At 42.2% G+C, this 24,741-nt stretch overlaps 2 protein-coding genes across 3 annotated transcripts; both read right to left on the bottom strand.

Annotated features, from left to right (window-relative positions):
- Positions 1–84: 84 nt before the first annotated feature.
- Positions 85–12,057, bottom strand: brpf3b (bromodomain and PHD finger containing, 3b). Of its 2 annotated transcripts, none has more exons than XM_056384184.1 (13): positions 11,697–12,057; positions 8,645–10,221; positions 8,363–8,519; positions 8,066–8,197; positions 7,460–7,588; positions 6,573–6,885; positions 5,703–5,993; positions 4,406–5,008; positions 3,405–3,486; positions 3,229–3,317; positions 2,844–2,938; positions 2,471–2,625; positions 85–1,441 (listed from the first exon to the last, which is right to left on the bottom strand). In XM_056384184.1, exons 2-13 carry the CDS (start codon positions 10,195–10,197, stop codon positions 1,258–1,260), a joined length of 3,783 nt encoding a protein of 1,260 aa, XP_056240159.1. In that variant the 5' UTR covers positions 10,198–10,221; positions 11,697–12,057; the 3' UTR covers positions 85–1,257. The 2 variants fall into 2 exon arrangements, with proteins under 2 accessions (XP_056240159.1, XP_056240160.1); XM_056384185.1 differs by having other exon boundaries at positions 4,406–5,005.
- A 994-nt stretch (positions 12,058–13,051) lies between these two features.
- Positions 13,052–24,049, bottom strand: mapk13 (mitogen-activated protein kinase 13). Its single transcript, XM_056384188.1, has 12 exons — positions 23,830–24,049; positions 21,628–21,757; positions 21,380–21,438; positions 20,132–20,237; positions 19,638–19,667; positions 18,125–18,172; positions 17,668–17,782; positions 16,945–17,016; positions 16,374–16,453; positions 15,055–15,133; positions 14,426–14,599; positions 13,052–14,076 (listed from the first exon to the last, which is right to left on the bottom strand). Exons 1-12 carry the CDS (start codon positions 23,940–23,942, stop codon positions 13,991–13,993), a joined length of 1,092 nt encoding a protein of 363 aa, XP_056240163.1. The 5' UTR covers positions 23,943–24,049; the 3' UTR covers positions 13,052–13,990.
- Between the last annotated feature and the right edge of the window lie 692 nt (positions 24,050–24,741).

Here is a 24,741-nt window from a genome sequence, read left to right as displayed (position 1 = left end):
CTCATCAGTGGAAGGACAATTTGACGTCACAGTTTCACCAGAGAAATGAACTCAAAATAATAAATAAAAAACACGACACAAAGCTGCAGTTAAGTATCCCAAAAGGCTTTTAATAGAGCATTTATATCCCAAAATGAGGAAATACTGGTTCAGACAAAATATTTGGTGAGCAGGTAAAATATGCAGGTAGTACAAGCTTATAAAGGTGTATTTTTCCATTTGATAAAATGGGGCTCTTGACAATAAATAGAGTCTTCTGGCGGGGGTCAACAGTGAATGATGGTGATTGGGTCCGAGTCAAATCATCAACATCAAACTGAGCGTGAAATTTAATCTGTTAAAATGTTGGCTGCATGTTTGTTTTGTTTTTTTTAAACCTCACTCCATTTGTTTTAAATAAAATTTCATTCTCAACTTTAACCAATATAGCTTTATTTCTATAGTTCTGTCTTCCATAAATAAATTATTTCTCTCTGTATCAAAAAGAGAATTCAAATATAAAGAACAACGGCTCATTGTGTTGTATGCTCTGAATGTACACACACACACACTCACACACACTCACACACAGCACAATGAAATTACATCAAAGACAACCTTAGTACACTGCAGCAAGTCAGGAATTATTTTATCTCCACAAATATACACAGCCTCGTTTTGCCCCGTGTGGGTTGATTGAAATACGCATTTTAAAACAGCAACATTAAATTAAATTGGGTTTGATAATACACATACATATGTACACAAAGTGTGCCTTTTTAATATACAAGTGTCTTTGTAAAAGAAAATTTAAAAATGTAAAAAGCTATTGTATAAAAGATGGCAGTGATCCATTCATTCATCTTCTGTGGTTCATAGAAATGTCAAATCTCTTTTCTGACAATTTGTTTCCTTGGCAGTAGCATTAAACAAAATAGAGGGGAATTCTTTTACGTTTGATCCAGACACACGGCTTCAACACATCCAGGTTGGAGTGAGCAGACAGCTCCATACAATCCTCACCGACCCCAGCTACAACTTCATCCACATCCTCAACGGCACGAAAGGCAGACACACCACAGCTCTGGGTGTCAGACACTAGTGGTTTGGTAACGAAACTACAGTCCTGGACTCTGTGCTGCCATGGCAACCTCTTCAGACCACAGCGCGAATACGAATTCACCTCGCAGCGGGACTCGCCCCCACCTGCTGCTTTAAGACCAAAGAGAAATACTTAAGTGGCCGGCCGTGGGTGCACACAGGGCTCACGCTCGCCCTCTACAGGTAGTTAGACGCCACGAAGCCTTGGCTGTGGCTGACTCGGCTCTGGTGGATCATGGCGCGGTCGTACGCCACCTGGACAGACTTGCGGATGCTGGACTTGCGGCCCTCCATTATGCGCAGCTTGTCCGCTGTGTCGTCTACACCCAGGGGTGTCACCTTCTCACGTGGGAGCCACTGCCTGCAACACCAGAGACACATGTCGACTATTAATCTGATGCTTACTTCCACTGCTTTACATTGTATAATTTTTCTATGCATTTTATGGCTTTGATGTTAACGTACATAACTACAATAATGATAATAAACTTTATTGATAGAGCACTTTTCATACAAGAGATGTAGCTCAAAGTGCTTTACAAAAAAAATGAATGCCGAATAGAAGGATGAAAATAGACAAGACAGTAAATGATAAAATATGTAAATAAAAATAAAAACAGTTTCTTGTGCTTAAAATTGTGTTGTTTTTCCTTAAAATCTTAGTTAAGGTTTCCTTGAAATAAAGGTGGCCTTAAATCTTCTCCTTAAGGTTTCCTGAAAATGTAAAGTATTTAAGGTTTTCTCCTTATCTTAGCCTTATACTCAAGGAATCACTTAAAGTTAATTAAACCATTGCAAAAAAAAGCTTAAGGTGCCTGTGACTGTTTTCACTGCAACATGATGATGACTGAAGAAAATGAAGCGTGGGAGAAACTGATGGACGCCCTCAATGCCGCATTCCTTTAATGTTGCCAGCTTCCCAAAAGTGATAGCAGGTATCACAAGCTAATGCCAGCAAGCAAACGGTCTCCATGGAAACAGAAAGCAAACGGTCTCCATGGAAACAGCCGAGTTTAGACACTGCAGTAATCTCTTTTACGGCTGTAAAAAGATTCTGTGCAACACCCTCAGCTGAGGAGAAATCAAACCTTAAGTGTTAAACTTAAGTTGTTTTGTGCAACAGTAGAGGATGTAAGAGCTCATGAAGGCAATCTTCATCTGCAATGTAGCTTTATAAGCATATAATATAAACTATATACGTTTATTTATTCATGAAGAAGTCATGGTTTTTCAAATGAATTGGCACAATAACAACTTTCTTCTTCTTCTTTAGAGCTGCAGGTTGGCCTGGGAGTTATGATCCTCCGGGACCGGACGGTTCGACCAGCCGGTCAGCGACGGCGGGTCTGAGGAGCAGTTTGTTTTCCAGTTAGTCACATTTGAAACTCACCACGTTCGCTTGTTGTCAAAGAAAAGCACCAGGTAGAGCCTCTCGTTGGTCTCCTCCTGTCTCTGCTCCCCCAGGCGGAGGACGTCTTTGGGTGGGACGGGGATGGGCACCCCGTTGTGCAGGAGGCCGTCCTCGGGCATCTCTGGGTCGATGATCTGGAACCAACACACAGTGAGTCCAGAGGGGGGGCCTCTGGTTTGTTCCTGGCACTGCACCCTCAAACAGTTGTAATTAAACACTAAGAAATCACTGAGATTATAAATTCTCAAAATATGGTTTGGTGGAAGCTGCCTATTTATAAAAAGCTACAGCACCTGTTGACAACCCAGGTTAGGTGGAGCGTCAGTAATACTAGATGAAATAAGGGAATTACCAGAGCAGGGTAGGAGGGATATCCTCGACATTTGGCCCAAACCAGATCGAGAGACTCCAGCTCCGTCTCATCCTCAGACGTTTGGCTGCCGTTCCCTGAAAGACCAGGAAAGCAAACGCAAGTACAGTTTAAAAGCAGTGTTTTGATTGGCTGTGTGCAGAGAGCTTCTTCGTATGTGTGAACGGGTCATGAAGCACATATCAGGGGAACATTCATGAGACCAACAAATATAGAACTTAAATTTCTTCCTTTTGGTAAGTGATTTTTTTAAAACCTTGTGGACATAGAACATGACATTTGGAGCAGATTGATGTTTATGATGTAACACAAAAAAACCCATTTGATTTAAAAAAAAAAAAAAAAAAAAAAAGAAAGAAAAACCTACCGGTGTAATCTGAGTCTCCATTCACTATCTCCATGAAGGGAACTTTGGAAAGAGCCGGTTTCCCGAGGCTCCGTTTGGGTGGCGAGCTGCTGTAAGACAACACAGTGTGATGTCAGCGTATTGTCAATCATGACTAAAACCAAACAAGCGATAACAGCAGACACATCATGTCTTACATCTCTTTGTGGAGGACCGGGCAAGGGCTGTACTCAGCATCAGAGCCGCCATCTTTGTGCTTGTTGAAGCCGTTGGTCAGTCCTGAAAGTAAATGAGAGGGAAACGTCAGAACAGCTGCTGCTGGAAAAACAAGAGCAGGAGGAAAAACCAGACAGAAAACAGAGAAGAGGATATATTTAGTTTTTTCTCAGTCACAATGAAAACAACAACACATGCAGGGAGGAGAGAGAGAGAGAGAGAGAGAGAGAGAGAGAGAGAGAGAGAGAGAGAGAGAGAGAGAGAGAGAGAGAGAGAGAGAGAGAGAGAGAGAGAGAGAGAGAGAGAGAGAGAGAGAATCAAAGCACTGCACACAGCTCTACAGTGAGGAGATAGATATATTTTTTTAGTTGGTTATGAAACTGTGGCGGGCCTAATTAGACTGTGTCAGAGGACGTCAGTAGAGTGGGCGGTCCTTCAGTGTGGACCAGGACACATCTGTATTCATGCTGCTGAAAGGATGTGGTCCAGATGGGATCTCAAATGTGCGTTTCATGTGCGTTCACACCTGAACTTAAGAGCTGACCACAGATCACCTGAGACGCATGTTAATACCAGGTCTAAACAGGGCCATCGATAATAAGGGTGGTGGTGCTCCAACATGCTCCTACTGCTGTGATCGAGTAGCTCGCTTTGTTTCCTCACATCACAAGAGAAAGAATACATGAAAGCTGATCAAACTAAACCTCGACATGTTTAAAATCATCAGTGTGAGCTTGTTAACCCGAGGAGAAAAACAGATGATGATGAAAACTGATGAAAAGACAAGTTGAGAAAGATGGGAAACTCAAACATCTGTAACTGCGCTCCAACAACTCGTACTTTCCTCCACTTATTTTTTTTTGTGTCACGTTATTTGTACCAAGACTCTTCAGACAATGGACTGGTGGCTAACATCAAATGCGAATTCAACAGATTACAAACTGATGAACTCTAATATCAGTAACCATGTAAAGCCGCTCACCACTTTCCAGTGTGTGGTTTGGTGTCCTCTCTAGCTCCCCGTCTGAGCACGTGTCTCGACTGGGGGTCCACTGTTCGTTGAGGGCGGGGGGTCCTGGGCTTTTCTGTGGCGTCTTGGAAGGAGTGGACAAAGGTGTGGAGGATGGGGTGCTGGCTGTGGAGTTGGGTGCTGTGGGGGGGTTGCCTGCGTTCTCGTCCTGCAGCCCCTTTCCATTCATCAAAGGATTGTCTCTGTCTCTGAACAGCTTTGCTCCATTTTTTGCCTTTTTGAATAACACAGAGGTCCGTCGCCCGACTCCGCCGGTGGTGGGCCGCGGGGGGGTGCTGAGCTCTGGCAGACCGTTGGCCACCGCCTGCCCTTCACTGTGCAAACTGGGAGGTGGCGACGCCGGCCGCTCACGCATTTTAGTGCAATTAATGTTCTCTGTGGCGCCGTCTGAGACATCGCTGTCCATCTTTAAGCGCTTGCAGGGCCAGCTGGGGGACTGGGGCTCCCCTGTGATTGGCCGCAGGGTGGGAGGCTCCAGAGGTGCGTCTCCCTGTCGCGGAGGAGGAGCCGGCCCTGTAGGTTCCAGTGTTGGCGGTGAAGTGGATTTGAGATCTTCTGGAAGATGAGAGGAGAAAAAATGAAATTCCATTTCACTCAGCACTTATTTGAAATGAATGTCCACTTAGTATGTAGTGTGATGTGGTGGTGTAGTATTCACACTGGAAAATGGTGTCCCTTCGTAATGATTAACATTTCATTCTAACAGTCTAACCACAGTCCAAAGGGAGTTGAGGTTTTCTGCAGATATGGAGGACCTTGTCAAGACGAGTGAATAAATAACTTTGCTCTCACAACTGTACACCAGCAACATGGTAACATGGCAGCATTTCATGACGTTACTGACACAAATCACAGGTGCTCTGCCGCCCTCCTCTACGGTGACAAGACTGTTTGACTGGACTAGCCTGTAGTAAGTGGGATGATATGGCATGACTGTACGTGGCCAATGGAGAGTGGTGAGTCCATGACAGTGATGTATAGAAGAGGTGCAGACATAGAGTGCACTGGGAGAGAGGAGTTGTGAGGCAGCCATGGCTAACGAGACTCTGTGGGCCCCTACTTACTAGACTGGAGACAGTGGGGTGGTTGGGGTTGGTGCGTGGGGGGGACCCTGGCTCAATTACCTGAGGACAATGTTCCGTTAGCTCATGTTCACAACTGGTCTCATTGAAAAAAAGTGGCTTTTAAAAAAGGTACATGCATTGGCAATTTCATAACTGTTGAAACGTCAGTGCCTTTCATCACCCACCTTTGTCTGAAGACGAAAGGCCGTTATCCGCCTTGGCGTCTTTGTCCTCGTCTTCCTCGTCGTCCTCGTCCTCGTCCTCTTCCTTCAGGTGTCCGTTGTGGAGGCTGTGGCGGGAGTGTTGGCCCTGCCTGTAGCGGATGTTGTTGATCTCGCGACGGAGCAGGCGGATGCGTCGGGTTCGGGCGCCGCTGCATCGCATGGAGGAGACAAAGTCCAGCTTTTCCAGCAGCTCTTTCAGCTGCTCCTCCACGGTCATGTGAAGCCGGTTATCTGGATCCAGCACACTGTCAACTGCACACAACAGACAGGAGTTAGGCTAACAGAGCAGCTAGCATCCATGTTCCATGAAGTTCGACAAATATGAGTTTAATACTGATTTTTTTTCTGACAAATTTAAAAGAAAAGAGACTCCCAACATTGACTTTATCTTCAATATATACTGTATATAACCAGAATACTGAACATGGAAAAGGTGGTAGCACTTCAAAGTTTTACATAAAGACAAAATGGCACAACTGTCTACAGAGACAGTGTACTGTAGCAACCTTTACATCTCCATCACGAGGATGATTAAGCAGCAACCTATCAACAAATTAATCTAAGACACAAATACTTTGACTCAAAAATCACAGAATTTGTCTAAACTAACTAACTTGTCTAACTAAAATCACTTCTCAAAAATTATGATCCAGTAAAAGATGCAAGACCCACTTCTCTCCTGGCAACTTCCCAAATCTAATATCTCTAATATCTCTAATATCTCTCACACACACACACAGACACACACACACACACACACACACACACACACACACACTATCTTATATTAAGGACAAGCGTGTGTCCTCAGGTGCCGCCACAGTGACTCACCATCCTCCCAGGTGCAGCTGTAAAAGTCTCTTTTCTGCGGTGACTCTGGGAGGTGCATGCCAGTGTCCAGGTCCAGGCCGGTGTTGGTGGCTTGTCGTTGTGCGTGGCGCAGTACGGCCCCGCCCAAGTCACGAAGACGCAGCGCTGCCCGGTGGAAGACGGTGTCCTTGCCGTTGTAGAGGAGGCAGTTGGACACCATAAGGTTGAAGTCGGCCTCCAGCTCAGCCACTGAGCGATAGGCGTGACTCTCCAACTTAACGCGTATGGTGGAAAAGTCCATGGGCTGGCTGATGAACTCCAGGTAATCTGGGACCTGAGCACAAGACATAACTCCTCATGTTAATCACAGGAATCGATGCATATTAGAAAATAAAAGACAAATTTGTTGAAGTGTAAAAAACTGGTGAGCAACGTAACACGAAGTGCCATTAATAATAAGTTGTATCATATAAGAAGGATATGCTCCATGTTTCATAAGTTTTGGTTTCAATCTGAAAATTATGACCAACTACAGACATGTGGAAAAAATTTGTTCAGGTTAACCCGTGTTTTGATTTTCTTGCTTGTGACTCACAGACCTCTGACAGCCTCATGTCCACTGTGTTATTTAGAACCGTTCGCCAACATGACAAGACGAGATTTCTCAGAAACACAGCTAAAATAATTGAGGCTGCTGGTGTGAACATAAACCATTAGGGTCTTTACATTATCAGAGAGTCCCATGTTTCTCAGTTAACCAAAAATGTGTGTGTGATTTAAAAAATATCTTAAAAAGGTGCAATGAAATATGAGGAAAAAACATGTCCAGAACCAGCGAGTCCTCCCACTCTGCCACTCTTTATAAACTGCGTGCGAGCATCTGGTGTCAGTGATGTAACATGTCTGACCTCCTTGATGTTGACAGGCTGTGCAAAGATCTGGGCTGTGTCCTTTTCCTGTAGTTGGTCCAGAGTGGAGCGGAGCAGCGCCAACATCGGGGTCAACTGCATCTCCAGGGCTGCCTGGTGAACCTTGACCTGCAGTTAAGACGATATGCACATGACGTCAACATATGTGGACACTGCATCCACGCTGGAAGCTCAACTGAAGAGAAGCAATGTGAAGTGTTATTTTTCGAGGGGCCGTGCAATGTTAACTAACCACAACAATGTTTTTTTTTTTTTTTTTTTTAAATATGACAACACAATAAGATTGAAAACATGTCCGAGGGACAATCAGAGTATCATCTGAAGTTCAACATCCACAGACAACTGGAGCATCCAACCATCTCAGCACTTCAGAGTACATTCAAGAAAACCCTTCAAGTGATCAAGTGATTTACATTTTTCTTCCAACCACACCTACCTGCTGTTTCCATGTAATTTAAAACTTTTACATTTCAGCCTTGAGATACTGTATTCGGTACAACGACCTTTATGCTTTTACAAAAAAAAAAGGGTAAATGGTGAATTGACAAGCCTGAATAGCAAATACATTTAGTCTCCATGCCACACCTGTTCTCGTTTGAGTTTCTCCCTCTTGCGGATGAGCTCCACCAGCAGCCTGGCTTTTTCAAGGTCGTGCCGAAGCTTCTGCCAATATCTCAGTGCCTCTCTTGCTGCAGAAACCTTCTCGTCCACCTCAGGCTACAATGTATAAGAAAACATTTTGAGCGTTAAATACTGTACCAGAAGTGTATCTGAAGGCAATCAGTTAACTTTGGTGAGACAGTGGCCTAATAAATAATGCTGAAAACATCACAAAAATGTAATCACTGGAGTGCCAAGGCTGCAGTTGTTTCCTGCCCTGACCTGTTCCGTATTCCTTTGGGATTGGATGTTAGAGTGCAAACGCCGAACCAGCGGCACGCCGTTCCTCGACTGACGCTTCAGTAACCAGAAGTTATGCAGCCTCTGCATGAACTGGTTTTTCCTCTGGAAGATGATTCCTTTGCAGATGATATTCAGCCTGTACAACAGAGGTAGATGCAGGTGGGTTGTATTGTCAACATGACTCATATCTGATGAAAACCACCTTGGTCATATTAAACTTTTAATGAACAACAACATAAAACAAAGAAAAGAAAATCTGACCTGCTCGTGGGGATCTGAGGTACTATCACTTGTGGTGAAGCAGTTTGTTGAGCTGTTGACTCGGCGCCCTTCTTCCCTTTCTTTTTATCCGTTTTGCCATCGTCATCAGATTTCCTGCCTTTTTTTGGTGTAGTCGGCCCCTCTGTGTAGGCACTCCGTCCTCTGCTAGCCCTCCCTCTGCTGCCCACCACTCTTCCTTCACTCTCCTCATCTGATGCGGTTTCTTGTCCCGGTGGTGAATGGGCCTCGCAGAACGCCGTCTTCTTAACGGAGAACATGGTCCCGTTGACGTTCGTCTCGCGCACTGGATCGATCTTCATAAAGAGGCCAGCGCGCTGAGCACATGTGACGTGAAACGCAGTGTAACAGTTGGCCTTGTGGCACTGAATAGATGCGCCGCGGCCCTTCTGCTTGCACAGGTAGCAGGTCAGTTTCCAGCGTGCTGTGGGAATGTTATTGACCCCTTCTACTGGTTCCAGAAACACTGTGTTGGCAAAGCAGACTTCAGGAATCCAGATGGCACAGACCACATGTGCCCAGCGGCCGTCACTTGTTTGTTTGAAGGCGCCGCCACGGTTTGGACATAGAACACAGTCAACAGGTTTCTGAGGGGACTGGAGGCAGCAGCGGCACAGCCACTGGCCCTCAGGGATATAGGGCACTCCATAACACTCCTGGTGCACAGCCAGGTTGCAGGAGTCACAGAAGAGGATGACGTTGCTGTTGAGGCACTCATCATCCAGGCACACGCAGCAGAAGGCATCATCGTCAACAGTGGTCTGAGAGGGCGCCCGGCTGCGGGCTTCCCGGTACGCTTCCTCCTCCAGTCGGTCCACCAGCAGCTCAAAGGTGTCCGGTGAGACAGCGGAGTAACCCTCTGACGTTCGTCCAGAGTTGACCATCTCCAGCCAGGCGGTGTCCTCTTCGTCCATGTCGTATTCTGCCTCACCTTCCTGCTCCTCAGCTGAACGTTCAATGTAGCGGTAATATGCTGTAGGCAGTGGAGGAGCCTCCACTGGCGTGAAGGTTTCTAGCACACGAAACTTAGGCTCAGGGAGGGTCATGTGATGATGGTGTGCTGTGTGTACCTTTTCAGGTGTTTGTAGCTGAGAATTGGGGCAGTGGTTCTTGGAAGGTGGCGGTGCCTTGATAGACGAACATTTAGAGTCTTTCCTGCGGCCTCGGGGTGTGACTGGTTTGCGGGCTGTTTGGGCGCTGCTGGTGGGAGATGAGGACTGCTCACTGTTCTCCTTGTTGCTGTTACACTCACTAATGTCCTGAGCCATCATCTCATCTTCAGTAATGACCTCCAGGGGATCCAGAATAGAAATGCGGTGAAGCCTACCATCGAGTTCCACCTCCACCACCTTCTGGGCCTGGGCGTAGGTCAGGGTTTCTCTGCTTGGAGATGCTTTGAGGCTGTAAGGCGAGGGAGATCGCTGGCGGGCACCCCCACGCCCGGCAGCTGTCCCATTGGACTTTTTGACTTCACCCCCACCACCCCCTCCTCCTCCTCCTCCGGCCGCCTGGCATTTTCGACGTGGCTTCCTCATAGGCCACTGATCACAATTTCCCTCCTAGTGGTTAAAGAGAAAACAAATATAATATGAGAAGTCTTTGGTGTCAGACTGGAAATAATAGTTAATATATTTTGTATACTGCACAGCAAAAACCATTTGATGATGATACAGCAAAATATGAAAATGTTCTGCCATTATTTCACCATTTAAAGTCCAACTGAAATCACATTCAGTTATCCCTTTTTGTAGTCCAAAATGCCAAGTTATTTTTTAAATATATTGTTAATAGTTCTTATTATTAAAAAAGGGAAGAAAATAGACCTTTGGAGAAATATCAGAAATGCTCCTTTCCTCTCAACTCGCTGCAGGGGTGAGAGTGTCTGTATTTGATTGACTGCAGCTGGCGGGCTGCCAGTGTTGGTGCTATGAGTGGGCAACAGAGACTAAGCAAACAAACTTGACTGTAGCCTAGATGTCATGGACAGACAGTGTGTTGTTAGCAGCACTAAAGAGTAAACATCACAGCAGCATCTAACCGGACTGAAGTGACATTTGCAGGTAAGTTTACACGGACTGGTATTCTGTTGTATTCATGCAAAACTAGGGCACGCCATTTTAAAACAAAAAATATATATTAAATTGTCATTTCTATCTATCTACATTTATTCTCTGCCGATTAATTCCCTCTTTTGATCAAGAACTAAAGCAAATTAATGCCATTGTTGTAACAAGGCCAAACAACAACGACGCTAAACTTGCTTTGAACTTCTTGACATATTAAGTCATTCAAAACACACCTGTCATGCGTTGTATGTTACTACACAGTGTTATTAGGCAGGACTGTCACCTGCAGCGTGAACATTCCTTCACACACCTCAACTCACAGCACACTTGCTCACACAGTGCCGGTAACTAAATGCATAGAGCAACGTATTAACAGCTAACTAACTGTCGCCCTGACGCTTACTCTTCACTGTCTAAACACAGAGAAAAATTGTCTGTAGATTATTCTCGACTTTATCTCATTAACTGTTGGCAACTACTATCACTAGCCACAACACAACGGACACATCCAATCAGCTGTCAGGAAAGTATGACTGATCCACTCCAGAGCCAATCAGCTTCAGCAATACAACGGTCTCAACAGATCAGTGCCCTTATTTCGAGAGTAAAATGTCAGCCATATTTACAGTTTTAAAACACTGTTAAAAGCTCTTCTACAGTTTAAATCTTTATAATAATTTTATAATTTTGAAGCGGTGCATCATCTTGTAAATTCGGCATGAGAAATGCACATTATTTTGACAGTATTCCGGTACGCTGACATAAAAGTACAGAGACAAGTAAAAGATATCAGCTAGCTAGCCTGCTAACTTAACAGATTGACAGTACTAACGTTAGCTGGCTTGTTATTTTTTTTTACCCTTGACAAGACGCAAAACAAGTTGATCACTGCCAGTTAAAACTGTGTTAAAAGTTCTGAACCAGTCAACAACATAGAAGCAGTAGGTAGCAAACATAAGCCATCTTACCTATTATGGCAACTGACTGACACAGGTAGCTCGACAGCCGGCGGTCTGAAGCCGCCTCTACAGTAATGGTTTCCTAGCCAGCCGCCTAACTTGCTGTACTCCCGAAGCTAACAGCTATCGTTAGCCAGCTACAGTTTGCTGGTACAGCCGGTATATTTCGCTATTTTAAAACGCATCCGTTTCTTCACAACACGGTATTTGGGACGCAATCAGTCAATCCCAAAGATTTGCTGAGAACAAGAGTGGTATATCTGCATTAGTAATTTGAGAAACAGCTTATTGTCGACCCAGTTTTGTGAGAAGGAGAAATACTAGCCTCCTTCGGCTAGCTGGCTAGCTATTTGGAGCCTAGAAGTTCTAAATCGATATTAGCCAAAGTAAGAGCATAGGACTTCCGGATATACCTTTCAAAATAAAGTCATAAGTGGTTTATACTGCGTACACCTCTAATTCAACTCAAAGAACATACATTTTACATGAGACTGAATTTATTAACATCTTTGTTTATTTTCTTGCCAACATGTCTTTTTCACAGTATTTCAGCGCCATTCTGACATTATGAGAAAGGATTATCAATGCACACGGTGAAGTGTGGCAGAAATTGGATGAGCAACATTATTGAGAGTGGTCAAGGTAAAGTGCAGAGACGATCTTTTCTTACACTCTTCTTATTTTCAGATTTGTGTATTGTTATTGACTTATGCACCTACATTTAATATATTCTTTTTTTTTTAATTTTCTTTTTAAATATATTTTTACTGCTCTTAAATTGTAAAATTCCCCCCATCTTGTCTGAATATTTCCTTCTGTATCATTTTCTGAAGATTTTTAATTTACATTATAGTGCATATAGATTTGTTTTCAAGCAATGGGCTTAAATTTAGTTTGTATTCTCTTTCCATGGGATATCCGGGATAAATTATTTTAAAATAAGGTTTTGCTAAATTTAAGATAAAGTTTAACTTTCAATCTCAATTAATAATAATAAAACGGCCGGGAAACTGCGTTATGCTATTCTTTTTTTACATTAGTCTGTCAACTTTTATTTTGACGGCAAAATGCCTCACTTCCGCTTTTATGTATCGCCTGTGGGCTACCTTGATAACAGCAATTAATACAAGTTTAGCCCGCCCTCTTGACGTCACCAGGCCATGATTTTCGCGCGCAAGCTATTTAACAGGGTCAGTGGCAGATCAGGCTGTATTGATCTTATTATCAGCTTTAAGCATTCTAAATATGTAGTTACAACACGGCGCCATTAACTGTATCTGGACCGTTTTCTCTGATGTGGTGCTTTGGAAACCTGACACTCGTCCCTGTCACCCCCATGTACATAAAACATGTGTGCACACATGGATGCTCATGCTCATGTTTATTCTCTATTCATATGCACACATGCACAGACATTCACCCACTCAGAGAAAAAAAAAGAAAGAAGTGACAAACCAGCATCACATTTTAAGGTATTACATGGTTATTATCAGTCTCAAGATGTCCTGTGCAGGATCCCCTTTCAAACAGATGATGCAATGAATTAAACAGAATAACCTTAATCCCAATGAATGATCACTGTGCAATATTACACATCACAAAGTGGCCTCTGAATAATGTACAAGCCCAGCCAAGTACATATTAAAAAGCTGCTAGATACTGAAAACAACCACAAGGGTTGGGCTTAAATTTGTGTTTAAGTGTGAAGATGGTATATACAGCATGGCAGGCATTACAGTAGTGCAATATGGACCCACAGGTGATAAAAGCAGACATAAATTAAAAGGACTAGTTGCTTTGAGCATCATACACACTGTCATGGTCCCATATTCCAACAGACACCTGTAATATATTGCACATTCACATTGTAACTGCTAATCTTTTGGGCCCCTCACTGGTCAGGGGTTTTCAGGGATTTGTTGGCAAAAACCCAGATCCAACCAAACCCCTTACCTGAGAGATGCTATTTTCAATGCAAAAAATAACTTTATACATATTTTGTCTTATAGTTTAATTGGAAAACAATTTTACAGTAAATCTTACAGTAAACCCCGTGACATCTGGTCACAATAAATTTGCAAGACAACTCACTGACAGGGAATGTGTGTCACACAAAGCAATTTAAATTTAGGAAATAATTGCACATTATAAAAAAAAAAGTTTTTAAGATGATCTCTCTTCTGAACACTGATTCAAAATCTAAACATCTCCAGGCTAGAAGAAACAGACTGAATCCATGGTTAGAGTATACAAGGGCACCATTGGCTGTATTCTATGTTGGTTGGGGCACAACATTCATCAGGTCACTGAGACATAGTCAGGGTGTTTTTCCTCTTGGAGTCCCGCCGTGGGAACGGCACAAAGTCTCTCACCTCTTTGAAACACAACCCTGTGGGTAGAAGGGGGAAACCATTAGTTTTCTGCAGGTGCAGGATGTCTATAATAATTTAAAGAGGACTAATTGCATGGCGTTTTAACATTAATTATTCATCACCACATTAACAGAAGTTTTGTGTAGTTGTAAATCATTCAACATGGTAAAAAGAAAATGTCTATGATTGTAAAACTGTTCCCACTATGAGACACAAGTATGTGACTTCTGTTTATATCTGTCTCATATAACGCCATAGAAAAAACAAAAACAAAATCCAATCCATATTTACGCCACTCTCATCTGTAATTAATTACATCATGGTAATTTCTTTTTAATTAATGTTTATGTATTTTTTTTCTCTTACGCTTCCACTCATCCAGGGACAATGTGGCGTTGTCGTGGCTGTCATCATACGTTTCAGGCTCACGAAAGTCGTCCTGGTCCCTCAGACCGTCGAAGTATGGGTGCTCCAGAGCCAGTTCCGCCGTGAGCCTCTCGTCTCCATCGAGAACCAGCATCTTCTCCAGCAGGTCGATACCTGCAAACGGTCAGTGGTACAGAAGAACGCAACGATTTGATCGAACGTAAAAAAAAAATGCTCAAATTGTAGACGTCAGTGAATGTGATATTAGCCATGTGGCAGATTTGCTGCAAACTCTCCAGTAGCAATAATTAAATCGGTTCCAAAAAGAGAAGTTTTTCTGCTGCTGCCAGAGACATAAAATGTATCATGTAGAGAATTTCTCCTGATCTGAATCCTCCTCACACTGATTGTTCAGATCAGTGATTGGAAAATCTTTCATGAACACGGTACAGGGGCAGTGTCACATCATTCAAAAGACAGTAAGGAGCAAAGGAACCTGCTGTTACTATGACAACAAACTCCTGACCCTGGACTCCTTTGGTGGGCCACTGTAGTAGTAGACTGGAATTATGCTGAGTCTGTCCGTGTGTCAACCTGGACCAGGAGGGCCAGCTGGAGGCTGGACTCACCGTGTGCGCTGGCTCTGGTGAACAACGTTGAGAAATCTTTTCTGGGATAACGTGGAAGGGCCTTCACATAAGTTTTGGCCTGTTTTTAGAGACAAAAAACAAATTGGAATGCGAACCAGAAAAACATCTTACACTGACTCTCTCCAAAAACAGCACCGTAAACCAATTTTGCAGACATGTTTGGTATCAAATCTCTGTAAAAATATGCACTGGAATCATTTTCCGTGTACTTCAGCGGCTCAGAGTGTGGGTTCATTATCAGGTATATAAAGCTGATGAAAAATTGGATAAAAAAACAGGGTTATTAAAATGCCTGAACAGAGAGAACATGAAGAACATGAACAGGCACTTCTCTTGCAAAGATAAAAATATATATTGGAGCTTTTTATGTGCAGAAATCAACAGAAGCTCACACAAAGCAACGCATGAGCCTCAGATGTAATAGACAGAAAGACAGTGATTGATTGTTGAGCTTGGTGCACAGATTTACTGCTAAGATAAGCTCTTACTGGTGATATCTGGTGGATAAAAATCCATATTTCTATCATTATTTTACACGTCTTCACTTACCCTCATTGAACACACCCTGCTGAATGTTTTTGTTGATGCCCTGACTTTCCCTCTAGTGCCACCCTCAGGACAAATTTTATATTTTTACTGTACAACTGGTAAAGCTTAAGAAAGGCAAAATCTTTTGTATTTTGCATTCCTGATGTTGTTGTTGTATCTAACATGTACAGTGAGACTGTAGCCTTGTTAATAATAGTGTAATATTGTGGCTGTGGTGTCATTGTTGAGTTCAAACTCAGACTAAGGAGAAAGGGGGGGGGGCTCTTTTAAAAGTAAGAAGAAAGTCGGAAACGGACGATCTGGAAATAAGTTTCAGTTTCAGACTGAGTATTAAATCAGCGCCGCTGATTTCAGGGGAAAACACCTGAGAGGACTCTTGGCATCTCGGCAGAGAAACACATCAACGTTCAGCTCGTGGTACGGTTTGGATTAAATGAACATTATCAACCAGAAGAATTGTTTACTCTCTGAAATCTGATTGTGAGTTATAGGGATGTGAGAATATATTATTAGAATATATTATTATTGTCGCTGGTGCAGAGGCATAAAAATGGCAAAAGCCACATTAAAGTGGTGATTGTATTAACCTTAACCTCCATCTTTTTCCATTTCAGACATGCTGGCTGACCCTCTGGGGTGTACCCCCTGCAGGACCCTGATCTCCAGGTGCTCCCTTACAGCCAACAACAGTACAGTCCTGCCAACATGCCCTCTACAGCCCTCCTCACACATACAGTAGCTTGTCCTACCTCTGGACTGTCCAGCTTCTGTATGAACTCTGGTCCAGGTACTCCAGTCACTTTCATGATCTGAGTCAGCTGGTCCATGTCTGGTGGTTGGTTATGATCAAGGATTTTAAAACCTGAGATGTTCTGGTGCTTTCATAAGCGTGTGTGCACAGAGAAGCAGTGGAAAGTATGGGTTTCCAGGCAGATCCATAAAACACAATAACAGAGGAAAATGAAAGCCATCTGATGAAACAGTGACAGCTTTATTTGCGATGAATCAACTGTCAGGTGCAACACAAAAAAGAACATAAAAAGCAAATATAAAACATGCAGGAAAAAGCATGTAATAGCTGAGTAAAAGAGATATACTGCATGTAATATGCTGTAACTGTCTTTTGTGTTCTGTGTTGCACCGGATTTATGATCAAATAAAACTGTCACTGTTTATTTAAGGGGCTTTCAATCTCATTTATCATTACATTGATTCGATGACAAAATACATTCAAACTTACAGTATATTTCCATTTCTGTACATTAGAACCCGTTTCATTATTTAGAATTACACAGGCTTCAATAGTGGATGAAAGGATACAGTCTTTTCCTTTGAAAAGAGTCTTTCCATTGATCATTTCTGCCATGATACAGCCCACAGACCAGATGTCCACTAGAATAAACAGGAAAGGAGAAAACACATCATTGAGAATCCAAGCAGAAAACACATCAAGAGTGTTTCAAATTCAGCTCAGTGGAGTAGAAATGAGGAAGGTGGCATTTATATGCCAGAGCAAAGTTCCTATTATCAACAGGAAGCAGAATCTATTGTGCTGTTTATATTGGGAATACTTGGTGAGTAATACAATCCTGTGAAGGGTATAAACTTGCCAGAGTTGCTTTCTTTGCTACACCCCATCCTCTAGATGTTGTTTACAAATTAAAAAAAAAACTCCCACAGAAACATGAATCCCGGGAAAGTCTGTCAGATCTGTCATTCAGTCTCAGCACTATCAGGCTGCTGTCAGACCCATCTGTGTCAATGTCTAACAGATTAAAGGAAAAAAAAATTTGTCAGAATGACACCCATGCAACTTCAAACAGGGTTTCATGCGGCAGCGACAGGATTATAATAAAACCTGCTGACCCGTAAAGTACCACACAAGCTAAAAGAAAGAAATCCCTGTAAGTGGAGTTGGGATGTTTTCACACGACAGACGGCGAACGGTTACAGTTACAGCACCGACAGGCCGACTGAGCAACCGAGACCACAGCGAGGAGGCAGGTACAGTTAGAATATAAAAAACAGCTACGATTGTCTTGCCAGTCTGGGTGTAGTGCATCCAGTTCAGAATGACCTCAGGTGCCCGGTACCAACGGGTCACCACGTAGCCCGTCATCTCTGCGTCAGTACTGCGAGCCAGACCGAAGTCCAGGATCTGCATCAGAGGCACAAAACTGATCACAATCTGGAATATTATATCAACAATATATCATTGATAAAGTGTTTGATTTTTACTGATATATATTGTTTAAGATATGTAACATTATTTTACACACACGTGTTTCTACATCAATGTTTCCTGAGCCACATTTAAGTGAGAATCAAAACAGCAGCATCTGTAATTATTAGTAAATCCACATGCTGTTTCTTGTATATTGCTAATTTTATAACATTTTCTGAATCTTATTACATTCTTTTGCTGAAATCTATTATTTGCAGCGTCCCCATCATTTCAGTTTGGTCATGTTTTTCTAGTGTAATCCTTAGAAGTACGAACCTTCAGTTCACAGTCTTGGTTTACTGCCAAGTTTCCTGGCTTTAGATCCTGTAGAAGAAAAAGAGCTGAGTGATGGTTTCTTACAGCACACAGTGATAAACAGAAAACGATAGCGCTCGTACTGAAGCAGCATCAGAACCGGGAACGGGAGGAGCTTTGGTGCTTGTAGTTCCTGCGGCCTGACATGGCTCAGCTGTTTGTCTCCATGCATACGCAGGGAGTCAATGGCGTGACTCAAGTATAACTGACTGTAGGTCTTACTGTGTCGTTTCTGCAGAGTCATTCATAAAATACTGTCACACAATGTGTGATCAGTATTAGTGAGTGCTGATAACACCTTCAATGCTTTAGGAATTACTACAGTAACAACAGGGTAACACCTTAACAGAGGACTGAGTCAGAGTGTGCACAACTGAGTTTCCTGCAGTTTAAACAACAATTACTTATTACAACCCCACACACTAGCAGCTAAATTAATATTGAGCATAACTGATAAATATGTTAAGGCTAAAAAGGTAGGACAGCAACATAGCATAGCATAAAATAATATAACAGCATAAGATAGCATAACAACATAAAATAACATAACCTATCATATCATAGCACAGCACAGCATAGCATAGCATAGTATAGCATAGCACAACACAACATAGCATTATAACATCCATCGGTGGGGGAAGTGCGCACTACTGGGTTGGTGTAAATTTGTTTTCTTATGTTAGGTGTGGGGGTGGGATGTGTTTGGTTTGGTTTGAAATACAGGTCTGTCCCCCACAGTGTTCAGGCTCCAGACCTTTGGAAGGGGGCTGAGACCACCAGGTGACAGGACCCTGTCTTCCAACCTGGACTCCTCCCAGAACCTCAGGGAGGCGCACCCCGTCCAAACTGTGCTGTGATTGGCCGACTTGTCACCCCCCCCCCCCCCAAAAAAAGATAGAGGGATAGAGATAACGAATAACAGATTGGTCAGTTTCAGTTCTTTCCTGCATAAATCACTGTTTTCTTGAATCAATTACAAAGTTACAGTTCGATTTTCAATATGATTTTCCCGCTCCATGACTCTGTATTAATGGTGCCACTGTGATGCACTTAGATAACAAACCGGTGTCTATCTGATATGTAAGTGATGCATTAATCTAACTCTGCTTTCCCTTATTCCACACACACACCCATAGGTCTTGGCAGCCGTCACCCATGGGTGTGGCCTAACGTCTCTAGACACGCCAGTCAGACATCAGAAGTGGAGTGAACTCATCCTACCTGTCGGGGCAGGGTTTAATCTGAGTCGATAACAATGACATTAAATCACCATTTGCAAATTCTTCTGAAGTACAGGAAGAAGTGCACGTCTGCAATCTGAGCCAGAATCAACGTACGTGACAAAGAACTCAACACGTTACAGTTTCTTAATAAAACTCTGAGAAGGTCAATTTATCATAGAACAAAAAAACAGACCCAAGTTAAGGCTGTTTTTTCCCCTAAGCTGTACAACGATGAACTGACTTGTACTTACCCTGTGGATGATTCCGGCTTTGTGAATGTACTGCAGAGAGAGAGAGAGAGAGAGAGAGAGAGAGAGAGAGAGAGAGAGAGAGAGAGAGAGAGAGAGAGAGAGAGAGACATTTATATTGCATTAATATCTAAAATGTATGGTATGGTTCATTTTTGATACAGCTGGTTTTATCAATGTTTGCCTGTTTGCAGTATGAGCTTTGAGTGAGTTTTGAGTGAAGTTATACTTAAAATACTTTTGACAGTAGCAAACATTTTATTATATTTTAACAAGGTGCATTGATCTGTGCTTCTTTCCTTTCTTTAAATAACTTCTAATTCTTACATGCTACGACTGTACACTACGACTTTGTCTTCAACTAAAGGTTGAACCCTCAGCTGCACCTCTCGTTACATACATGTGTTATATAATTACCACGATGAAAGTAGAGCTTTTAATTTATGACTTTAAACGTTCTGACGCTGCACGGTGAAATTCTAACATCCCTGTCTCACCCTGAGTCCACAGAGCATCTGGTAGACCAAAAACTGGACTTTGTCATCTGAGAGATGACCCCGCACCTTCGACAGGTCAGTAAACATGTAAGGCATCACCAGGTAGCTGCGAAAAAGAGAGAGAGAGGTTAGAGAGGGGCCGAGTAAGAAGGCAGCGAGAGAGACGGCAAAGTGATTACCTCTGTTCAACAGGCCAGACATGACATAACAAATTAATTCAGTCAAGATCACAACTAAGCACAAAAAGAGGCTTTTATCCCACTTATTTTACACACCCTGTTAATGCTGTAATCCGTGTCTTTTCATACTTTTATTAAGGAGCTTAGGGTGCTTGTGTCTGTTTATGTAACTCTTAATATACAGTATTCTTCTTCTTTATGTGCTGCTGCAACAGCCACAGTTTGCAGTTTGATGTGTTCGTCTTATGAGCAACCTAAACTCTGAGTCACAGCAATGAATAATCATTCAATTCAGTTAAAGAAAATATGATAATAATAATTTTCTATGTTATATTGTATAGTTATTTAATTATACGTGGCAAAATAAAAATAATAATGTGCGTTATGCTGTGGCAGAAGGCCTAAATTAAAATTCACCACCGAACCTAAAGCTGACTGTTCCTTGGTTTTCTGAAACACAGAGTGGAAAGAGACCAATAAGATAAGATCGTGACGGAGAACTGTAACTAATTTTTGAGCGATCCTCGGCGAAAACCTGGCAGGTGTCGTGCTCTGTTCACTGTCACCCCGCTCGCTAACCGCGGAGTTTCATGATGGACGTTTTTTCCATCTTAAGAGTTCCCTCATCAAGACCTTAAATTCTTGACTGAATGGTAGATTTTGGTCTCTGTATACAGTGATTTATCCTTATGTAGTTTGTCACGAGTGTAAACTGTGTGGCCAAAAGTATGCGGACGCCTCTGGGGCTGTAACTCAGTGTTTCAGTTTTGGGGCGCTTTAGCTCCAGTTCAGGAACATTTTAATCCTACAGTGATATTTCTAAATGCTATACGGAGTTATTTTAGACAACACAGCTGGTAACAGTTTAGATAAGACCCCTTCCTGTCTAATGACGGTGGTCAGTTCAGTTTTTATCTCATCACTCTGGTGACTCACCTATTGTTTAACCCCCCCCCAAAACGGCTCTGCAGTCCAGAACCTGTAGGCATTGCTGCAGGTGAATACTAAACCCGCAGATCACCAGATAGGCGTTGTCTGCCTCTGCCTGAGGGCTTTGCTAAATACTCACAAGTCTTGGAAGTCATTGAGGCTTGAGGCAGGTGTAAACACATCAAGAAGTCCTATCACCTGGTTGGAATGAAGGGGAGATGTGACGAACACAGAGACATGGGAGCAGGCGTTAGGAGCTGAAGTATTTACACCATATTATCATATCTATAATGCATAATGATTATTACCATCATGAGGCCAAAACCACACATAAAAGCTCCAGTCTGTTACAAGAAGCGGGGAATATGTCGGCTTTGATCTACTCACATTTTCGTGCTTCATGTGTTTGAGCAGCCGCAGCTCTCTGTAGGCCCTCTTAGCAAAGATCTCTGACTGGAAGGGCCTGTGCAGCTTCTTGATGGCCACTTTCTCTGTAGTCTTCTCATTTATTGCCGAGCTGTGGTGCATAATGGAATAACGGGTCAATGGCTGTGCAGTCTGAGTCTACGTGTGTCTTCTAGTTTCACAATGATTCCCCTCTTTTGAAGTGAGAGCAGTGGGAAAACGACTGAGGCCAGTCTATTTCGAGGGGTTTCGCTTTCACTAAGAGGCTGTGTGTTAAAATCATACGCTACAGCGAAGACGTTCTCACATGGAGGGACTCGTTCTCTAACTGATCGGCGGTCTGTGGTTTATTGAAAGTCAACATGTAAATGTTTGGCAGCTGGTGACGTGCATGTTTGCAGTGATCTGCAGGGCACCGAATCGTGGGAGGAAAGGCTTGTTAGGCTATTTGGAGCCGCGTCCACCAACACACATCACACACACACATCGTTTGTTCACAGCGCCGTGGACAACACTGATGCACTAATGTAGGATATTTCAGTAATTTGAACATGAACAGCTTCTCCATGCCAGAAAAAGATCTGAAATAAAAAACAGTACATCTCACACCTACAGTACGGTAACAATGAAACTGGTGAATATGTTTCAATTCTGTTGATTATTTCCTTCCTTCTTCTAATGAAAGATGTGCGATCCAGATAATGGTCGCTTGATCTCATTTACTCAGATGGTGCTTCTTTTAATAGGCGGATATCTTAAGCTTCAACAGACCGTCACTCCAAAACTATAAAGCTTAAAATCCTGGTAACTATAGTCAGTATATCTGATATTTGATATAATATCTGCAGCTCTGACAACAGGAGTCCACTGTGATAGATGTTTTACCATTTCAACTTTATGGATAAAAAAGCATTCTCAGAACTTTTACCTATCGTGCTTCAGTGGTCAGTCGACTCAGACCAGTGATCTATAAACAAACTCAAAGGGATAAAAAAGCAAAGCTGAGAGTGGGAGTTGCGTAACTCCAAAAACTGGCCAGAAATCAGTGACTATTTTTCTGAATAAAACTGGAGCTGATCTCATTCAGTAACTTCACAATGAGATCACAAAATTATCCCAAATTTGTTGCTACAGTATGGATAATCAAAATATAATAAAATTTCTTACACATGCAAAGAATAAATGTAAGACCAAAAAATATATATTTTAATTAGATTTAGGTTGGTTTAGTGCATGTGGTCTACCACAGTAATGAAATGAGAGCAGAGTGTGGGCAGGGCAGCAAGGTTATATCCTGTATTTCTATTATTAGATATATTATTATTTTATCTATTGAATTTAAGGAGGTTAATGATGTGAAATGGAGTTTATATATTACGATTACACACATATTCTGCTTTTAAGGCTGATTCTCATGTATATAAACTAGTTTTAGCTGATGGCTAATTAGTGATTTCTTGGGTTGGTGGCGTTCTGCTGAGGGAATTTATAGTCTTATTTATTTTTATTTGTAAGATTATAGATCAAAGTGCATTTGCATAATGCTGGTATGAAACTTGACGGCAGAGTTGCATGTATGATAATTATAGACACATGGAGCAACTGTTACACACTGATTTTATTTATCTAGTGGAAGGTAAGTTGTGTTTCCATTATGACACACAGACACACACACACAACTTGTAGATACATGTTTACAAAGAGTAAGTAACATTTAGATTTCTTCAAATCTGTGTGCGTAGGTGGCACCATGTCATATTGTACCTTGCATGTAACTGCATGTAGAGATGAAAGTGCAAAGTGGCCATCTTTAACACTGACAGAGCCTCGTTTCCTCTGTTACTGCACATATTATAACATATATGTGCTGTGAGGTGTGCCTGGTCTCCGTGGTAACACATGGCACACGCTGTGAGGATGTGCTATAATATGTGAGGTGTAATAACTAGTTACATAAGTTACTCCTGTGCCACCAGTGTTGACAGTGTGTTGGTGCACAGGATATAAAACCCGGGCCCACCGTAGGCTGCCGGGGTAGCTTATCGTTGGTGAGTGCTGGGCTCAGATTGAGTATTTTCCACAAGGTCCAGTCCCAACTACGACACACACACACACACACACACACACACACACACACACACACTTCATGCAGCGTACATGCACAGTAAATGGTAAATCACTCACCACACCGAGCCGTACGCCCCGGTCCCTATCTGTTTGAGCCGTGTGTATTTCTCAGCTACTTCCCACACCGTGCTGTTGATTTCCTCCCGTGAGAAATGTGCCCGAGCCTCCATGATGAAGGGGAGAAGGCGAAGCTGCGAAAAACTTCTCCTCCCTCCTCCTGTAAGCCTGTCACTTCTTCGGTAAGGTAGAGGCAAAAAAAAAAAAAAAAAAAAAAAAACACACACACACACACACACACACACACACACTGCTCAAGTACGAGGTGATACCGCAGACCTTACTTCCGTTCGTGGTTTTCAAAATAATGTCCTTTAGTAACGAACTGCGTGGGAGTAATGCAAGTGTAACGAGAACTGAAGCTAGCCGCGATAAAATCAGATAAGATAAGATCAGATATTCCTTTAAAAAAAAAAAACAACTTCAAAATGACAGTACCAAATATTGATATGTATTAATATATTAATATAATTATAGTACCAAATACTCACCAAAAAAGATAAATAATATAATTATATAATAAGTACAATTTAAATACTCAGATATAACAAAAAACACAAAGTATTTGTTTCCTTGTCGGTTTTTGCCCCCCATTAATGATAATGAGTATTTTCAATAAAATGGAAAAAAATCAATAACATCAACAATAACAACCAGCTACATTTATATCTGACTTTTAGTTTGAGATATTTTTGATTATTTTGTTTTATAAGACTCTATTGAATCTAATTAAAAAAAAACAAACAAAAAAAAAAACAAAATACTTTTTTATCTTTAATATTCCTGGAAATAAACTTTATTTTGAAGGAAAAATCACCTAGGCTCCGGTATAATCCTCTGGTGGTCTTTACACAGCACCACAGTGTTATACTACTGCCAGTAAACTACAGTCAGTCTATTACAGCATACAAC

Source organism: Seriola aureovittata, chromosome 9 (genome assembly GCF_021018895.1).
Source record: "Seriola aureovittata isolate HTS-2021-v1 ecotype China chromosome 9, ASM2101889v1, whole genome shotgun sequence".
Taxonomy (NCBI): Eukaryota; Metazoa; Chordata; class Actinopteri; order Carangiformes; family Carangidae; genus Seriola; species Seriola aureovittata.
Note: the sequence above shows the minus strand (reverse complement) of the source record. Positions and strands in the feature narration are given on the sequence as shown.